Source organism: Monoraphidium neglectum, assembly GCF_000611645.1.
Source record: "Monoraphidium neglectum strain SAG 48.87 unplaced genomic scaffold scaffold02134, whole genome shotgun sequence".
NCBI lineage: Eukaryota > Viridiplantae > Chlorophyta > Chlorophyceae > Sphaeropleales > Selenastraceae > Monoraphidium > Monoraphidium neglectum.
Genome location: NW_014011494.1, coordinates 2771 through 10052, shown reverse-complemented (window position 1 = coordinate 10052; position 7282 = coordinate 2771). Strand labels below are relative to the sequence as shown.

Below are 7282 nucleotides of genomic sequence, written 5' to 3'. Positions count from 1 at the left end.
CCACCAGCGCCAAACCGCGGCGTCTGGCAGGGTATGACGCAGCACACTGCCAAGGTGATGTCTGATCGCGGGCTCTTGACGCAAACCGCGTTGATCAAAGCCACCGTGCTGCTGGTGGGGTTTGTGCCCTTGAACCACGGTCGCCGTTCGCGCCAGCACAGCTCGCCTGAGCGGTGGCGCTTTATGCTCTAGAAATTGACGTTGTACTGCTATCAGTGTACGCCTGCTGGCTGGAACGCGACACTGCGTCATTGCTCTGCCTTGTTGGCGGCAAGGACACATCAGCCGCTCCATCAAAGGGGCCCCAGTGGGGTCAAGCAACTGGATCCGTGATCGCAAAGTGGCGCTGATAACAAGAATTTTTACCTGGCTGAAGTCGATTTCGCAACAAAGACGAAACCCAGGGGTGTCTGCACGCAGGTGCTGCTGCTACGGCACCCCTGCTCATTCCGTCGGAACAAACATTGGCCCATCGCGCTGTCTAAGACGACCCCAGATATTGCTTAAGACTTCTAGCACGCGTCTCAGGCGGATCCCGCAGACAGCGCCAAGGATCTCAGAGATGGCTCTCGCGGTGCAGCGCTCCCTGGCCGGGACTCGCCTCTCCGCGCCCCGCGCTGTGCCTAAGCTGCCTTCCGTGCGTCGTAGCGTGCGGGTGCAGGCCTCTGCCAGCACCAATGAGCAGGTGAACAGGCCTGCAATTGCGGAAGCTCGTATCAGGGCGGCGCAGCGCTGCGGCGAATCGACTGTGGGCAAGCGCTGCTCCCCAACTCACATCCGGGCGGCTCGAGCAAGGACTTGAACAGATGTGTCAGGCTGCGGCGGCTCGAATTGGGGCGCGCGGCCTCCCGGAAGCGTCTCGTGCCCGCCCGCACCTGGGCTGCTGAGGACCTCATCACCCCATGGCCGTGACAAGACGCACCCCCTGCACGCACGCGCCGATCCGCGCCCCCGGCCCCTCCTTGCGCCGCCACCATCCCAGATCTCCAAGCTCCTGGCGCTGCCCGCCGCCGCCGGCGCGCTGCTGGCCGCCGGCAACGCGCAGGCCGCGACCGAGCTGGCGCAGCTCGCCGCCACCAGCGACGCGCGCCTGGCGACCATCGCGCTGCTGTTCGTGCCGGCCATCGGCTGGGTGGGCTTCAACATGCTCGGCCCGCTGAACAACCAGCTCGCCCGCATGAGCGAGAACAACGCCGCGCCCGCCCCCAAGGCGAAGGCCGCCAAGCGCCGCGGCGTCGCCGGCGCCGTCGGCCTGGGCGCCGCGCTGTCGCTGGCCGCCGCGCAGCAGGCGGAGGCCGCCTCCGAGGTGGCGCAGCTCGCCGCCACGGACAACAGGTGAGCGCGCGACGGCACTGGAAGCCCGTCTTCGGTCAAGGCGCACTTGATCTAGAAGGTGGTGCGGCTGGACAGCGGGCGTCGGCGCCCTACAGCCAGCCCCGCCTCCGGGGTAGCGCACAGCGGGCGCGCACTGGGCACTGCGGCAGCCGAAACGGGCGTCGCTCCCATGCGACCTCACCAAGAGCCGTGGCCGAGCCGTGCGGGTCAGACTTGTGCGCGGCTGCCCATGCATCAGCGTGGCGGCGCCGGCCAAGCACACGAGGCGGGCCGAGGGCCGAGGGCCGAGACCTGCAACCCCGACCCCATCCCCCGCGACAGGATCGGCATCATCGCGCTGCTGTTCCTGCCCGCCGTCGGCTGGGTGGCGTTCAACATCCTCGGCCCGCTCACCAACCAGCTGTCGCGCATGAGCGAGGCCAACGCCGCGCCCGCCCCCAAGGCGAAGCCCGGCAAGAAGAAGCGCGGCTTCGCGGGCGCCGTCGGCCTGGGCGCCGCGCTGTCGCTGGCCGCCGCGCAGCAGGCGGAGGCTGCCACTGAGGTTGCGCAGCTCGCCGCCTCGGACAACAGGTGTGATCAAGGGCGGGCGCCTTGCCATCCGCTGATGCTCGTTTTTGCAGGGGCGGCGCCGCCGGCGGACAGGGGAGGCTGCCAGCCGGGGCCAGCATGCCGCCGCAGCAACGCAGTGCAAGCTGCAGTGTGGACGGGAGGGGGCATGCCATCGCTGCGCATCACAGGGCTCTGCCGCTGCCACGCCAGAGCGCCGCTGACGCCACCTTGTCGCGATCGCGGCGCGCTCCCCGTCCCAAACAGGATCGGCATCATCGCGCTGCTGTTCCTGCCGGCCGTCGGGTGGGTCGCGTTCAACATCCTGGGCCCGCTGAACAACCAGCTCGCCCGCATGAGCGAGAACAACGCCGCGCCCGTCGCTCCCACCAAGAAGCGCCGCTGAGCGCCAGCGGCGGCCAGGTGGCCGGCTTCCGGCCCCCGCAGGGCTCTGGGTTTTTTTCGAGGGGCCTGCGAGCCCCTTGCCCCGCGCTACGAGGGTGTGTGTAAACGAGTAGGCAGGCCTGCGCCGCGCGCGAGGCGCCGGCGCTTCGAGTGGAGCGGCGCGAGCCTTTCGGAGCGGCGGCGACCGGGGGTCGCGCTTTTTTTGGGTGGTTGGTAACAATGGATCTGAGCGCGCAGGATGCACATACAGAATGTCGCAGCGGTCGGCTGCAGATATGATTGAGACGATGGGGATCTGGGGAGCGGCGGACGATGACGGGGGTCGGTCAGGCACCACACCTGGATCCCTGTGGTGAGGTGAAGAGAGGAGCTGGGGCAGCAACAGCATGCGAGGACTGCTGTGGGTTCCGATGACCACTTGCAAGCGGGCGCACAGGAAGCCACAGTGCATGCAGCTGGGCTCGCTAGCAGGAGCCAAAGCACAACAGCAATGCCTTGCTTAGCTTGGTGTATGCGGGCCAGCTGGCGCGGCACAACTCGAGTGCGCAGTGCTTGCCAGCAGGTTCACAGCTGCTGCTGCTGCTGCTGCTGCTGCTGCTGCAACCCCGTCGCTGCTGCTGCTGCTGCTGCTGCTGCTGCTGCTGCTGCTGCTGCTGCTGCTGCTGCTGCTGTTGCTGCTGGCGCCGCTGCGCGCGCAGCGCGTTGCTGCGCACCACAGTCAAAGAGGCAGTCAAACCCCGGTCCAACCCCCAAATGAGGTGCAAGAAGGATGTCCGAGGTCAGTCTAGACGAATCATACCAGCCTTGCGGTCACAGCAGGCCCATGAGACCCTCCTTCCACTCGACCTTCGTACCGGTAACAGCAAGGCAACTTCGCGAAGGCCACCTCCCCGTATTCGCGTTCAGGAGCCTTCAAATAGCCCACACCCCGCGTCGATCGTTCATTCGTTCATATATCCGATCACTATATCACACATGACCTCGACCACTCACTCCTACAAGGCCGACGCTCCGAGGCGATGCACCGCTGCACTCGCGCGCGCGCTGCTGGCTCGGTCACTCTGTGCCCGGGTCCAGGGGCGCCGCCGAGGGGCTCTACCAGGCGGGCCAGGCGTGGTGGGCGGGGAGTGTCGGTCGCCAAACGGGCCGGCGGCCGGCCTCCCCCTGCTGCTGTCCGCTCTGCGGGACAAACAGCGCAGGACAACGCTCACGCTCTGGGGGGAGGGCCGCGCCCGCTAAGCGGAGCGGTCTGAACCCTAGGGACACGCCACCTCGGGGCTTCTCCCCATTCCTCCCACCGGCAGGGCGTTCAAAGCACCCTGGGACGTTCTCGCTGGCTGTTTCTCTCCTCGCCCATACTGTTCCCTTGCTTTGACCCTGCAAACGTGACTCTATCTGGTGCCTCCGCGTGTGCATGTACATGTATCGCAGTGCAGCTCCAAGGGTCGGCAGGACATTTTGCCGTTGCTGCTGCTGCTGCCCCCCATCCATCAAGTCGATCCATCACGTCCAGCTGCGGCACGCGCCGCATGGGGCGCCATGCATGGTGCGTGCCAGGGTGCTTCCCGGGCACTCATCGGCCTGGGCTCCCGGAGAAGCTGCGGTTGACGGCGGCATGGGGCGCATGCAAGCACGCACCCGCAGCGCATGGGCCGCAGATATTCCACAGCAACTGGCATGCGTGTCCGGCCGGCAACCAGCGCGTGATGCTGCCCCCCGGCCCTGCGGCGCGTCCGACGCCATGGTGGCAACCCAACGAGCTGGCGCGCGGACGCGAGTGCCGCCGGCGCCTGCGCGTGCGCTCGCCCGCAGCGCTGCTGGTCCCCGCTCGGGCATCAGCTACGGCACCCTCAGGGCCTGCGAGACGGCCAAACGGTCTTGGTCATGCATGCGTGCGCCGGCCGAAGTGCATGGTATGTGCCATTCTGAGCCCTTTGAATCAATGCGCATGCGAGGGTTTGGCACAGGCGCATGGCACTGAAGCCCAGGCAATAGATGACCTTTTGTGCCCGTAATGCGGGATCAGCTCCCCTTCTTCAGCACCCACATGACGCCCAACTTCGGCAGCGCCGTGCCAGCCTTGGTTTGCGCACAACAACCTCAGCCAGCCGCCCGCCACGATCGCCAGCTGCCTGGGGAACATAGACAGCTGTGCGCTGACCGCCGGCGCCTAGAATTGGCAAATCTGTCGACAAAAGCTCAGGCGCACGCCGCCGAGGCCGCCCTCGCTGCATGTACTTTGCGAATGAAGATCGGCGGCTTGGTGAGGCAAACTGCGCGGCCTCACCCTCTGCCACGGCTTGGCCGACGTTAGGGTGCTTTGAACGATCTACTGACATGGCGCCGCAGCTTATGGCGCATACATACTCCTCTTCAACAGAGGTGTGCGCGTGTGTGTTGGTAAGCACATGGAGCCTGGCACCCCTCCAGGTGCGGCCGCCTGAGACCCGAGGCGGCGTTGTCTGCGGCGTTGCAGGGCGGGCTGGTACTACGGGGTGAAATAGGCGGGATCTACATGCTTGATACGCACACAAGATGCATGAGAGGGGCGCAGCAGCATAGTGTGCTATCCGAACCGCTCGGCTTTTTGTCGCGTGTCTTGTCGCCTTTGATGAGGAGGCAATGCTGTAAGTCATATACAGCAATGCACGATACCAAATGACAAGCACTGCAAGTACGCTCAACATACCGGTATTGTCAGCATGCAAAGCTTGACGCGGCACCCCACGGCCATCAGGCAGGGTGAGTGGCCGCAGCCCTGCGCCATTTGAGGTGTAACTTTTACCAATACTGCTGCGTGCACATGCGCGTGCTGCGGCGGCATCCTCTGAGCGCACCGGCTGACATGCGATTCTGCGCGGCCGCCGCTGCTGCTGCTACATTTGCGCTTCTCGCCCGCTGCAGGTAGCATGTCATATGTGGCTCAACCCGGCGTGCTGCCGTGGCCCCCATGCCCCGCGAACTGCTGCCGTCGGGCGCCGCGCTGCCGTGCAAGCGCTGCGCCGCCGGCGGACGCAGCCCCGTTGCCACGCAGGCGCCTCAAAGCAGAGCAGCCACAGCAAAATGGCGCAGAGCACTACAGCCGCCAGCACCATGACGGCGCGCGGCGCGGCGCAGGGCTCGGGCGCGGCCGCGGCCGCGGCCGGCCTGGGCCGGGGCAGGAGCAGGAGGGGTGGCGGCAGCAGGAGGGATCCAGGGGCTACACGCGGCAGAGGCAGCAAGAGCATTGGGAGGGCGAGGAGCAGGAGGGAGGGGACCGGCAGCAGGGCGACGGCCGGGGTGGCAGCGAACGGTCTGGCTGGCGCCAGGAGCAGCAGCACTCTGGTGACGATGAGGGCGGCCGCTGGCAGCCGGACGGGCGGCAGCGAGAGCGGCGGCAGTTTGACGGAGGGCGTGCCGGCGGCCGCTTCGATGGCGGCCGCTTCGACGGCGGCCGCTTTGGCGGCGGCCGCAGCGGTGCGGGACGGGGCCAGCAGCAACGCTGGCAGCAGGGGCGTGACGGCGCGCCCGGCGGCCGCGGGCAGCAGCAGCACCGCGGCCCACTGCGCGGCGCCGACGCCTGGGCGCCGCCCGCGCCGCCGCTGCCCCTGCCGCCGCCCGTCGCGCCGGGCGCGATGGGCGCCAACTTCCCCTATTACTACGGCTTCGGCCCGAGCCAGCGGTGGCAGCTGCCGACCGCCCTCTCGGTCACGTGGCTGGGAACTTCATCGGGAACGCCGACCAAAGACCGCAACATCAGCTGCACCCTGGTCAGGACAGCCAAGGCCATCTTCATGGTCGACTGCGGCGAGGGCTCCCTCGTGCAGCTGCGCAAGACGGGCATAGAGCCCGCGTTTGTAGAGGCCATCTTGGTCACTCATCTGCATGGAGACCACTGCTTCGGCCTCTCCAGCATGATCACGGCAGTGAGCGAGCGCCGCCGGCGCCGCGCGGACGCGGGGCGCCCGACGGGCGGCGTGCGTGTGTACGGGCCGCCGGGCGTGAGCGAGCTGCTGCGGGCGCAGATGGTGCTGACGGGGCTGCAGCACGAGCTGGCGCTGCCGCTGCACATCACTGAGTGGGTGGAGGACGAGAGGTGAGGGGGGTCGCGTCGTGGCACATTCCATGGGTGCAGGGGCGCAGTGGAGGAGCTGGGTTTTGCATAGGGGTCGCCTGCACATCGGATGTGCGCGCGTGCGGCGCGCGCACGTGGGCGCGACCGCGGCGCGGGCGCGGGGGCGCCCTGCACAGTTTTTGAATTGTTGGCCGCCTGGGCCCAGCGGCTGTGGCCGCAGGGCTTCTGCACGACCTTTACCCCTAATGCGGGCCCTCAGTTGCAATTGCAACAGCAGGGAGTAAACAGAACAACTCAAATACTTTGCTCCAGCTGCACACGCCCTCCCCTCCTTCCGAACACCCTCGGCCGTGTCAACGCCTTGCCGCCTACCCCTCAACCCGTCCATTCCCCCTCTAAAACCCCGCCCCCCACACGCGTCGGGTGGCGCTCAAATCCAAAGAACTTTGCATCAACAACCCCCTTCCACACACACGGACACACAAACGCACACACACACACACACACACACACACACACACACACCACTCCACCTGCCGCCGCCACGCCCCCGCATTACCCTACCCCCCAGGGACGCCCATGGCCCCGTGGCTTTGAACGACCAGGGCACGGTGCTGCTGTCTCGCCAGGCGCCCGAGCCCGTCCGCAGCGAGGCGCCGCCTGAGCTGGCGGAGCGGCTGCGCGGCACAGGCATAGGCCACCTGGTGGCGCAGGGGGTGCAGCGCAGCTATGTGAGCGCACGCGCGGCGCACGAGCACACGGTCGCGGGAGCCTGCTCATGCTGTGTGTCTGTGTGTGTGTGTGTTCGCATCCACCTCTTGGCCATTGTAAAACCCCTACCGTCCCTCTTTGTCTCCCTCCTACATCCCCCATTCGATGCTCGGCCCCCGCAACCCCCAATCCTCAAAATCTGACGTGTGACGTCATCGCCCGCCCACCCAC

The 7282-nt window shown here is 67.1% G+C and overlaps 2 protein-coding genes across 2 annotated transcripts in view; both read left to right on the top strand.

Moving 5' to 3' along the window:
• Window positions 1-562: 562 nt before the first annotated feature.
• Window positions 563-2287, top strand: MNEG_9979 (photosystem II PsbY protein; the record flags this gene model as incomplete). The annotated part of the gene is made up of 4 exons (XM_014041550.1): window positions 563-685; window positions 983-1335; window positions 1657-1905; window positions 2149-2287. The coding sequence occupies 4 exons, from the start codon at window positions 563-565 to the stop codon at window positions 2285-2287; spliced, it is 864 nt and encodes a 287-aa protein (XP_013897004.1).
• A 2908-nt stretch (window positions 2288-5195) lies between these two features.
• The window catches only part of MNEG_9978 (Ribonuclease Z), a gene marked incomplete at both ends in the record, with an annotated part of 3927 nt that continues 1840 nt past the window's right edge, over window positions 5196-7282 (top strand). The window contains 2 exons of the mRNA XM_014041549.1: window positions 5196-6361; window positions 6912-7071. Of these exons, the coding sequence (XP_013897003.1) occupies window positions 5196-6361; window positions 6912-7071 (1326 nt within the window). The remainder of the gene's footprint in view (window positions 6362-6911; window positions 7072-7282) is intronic.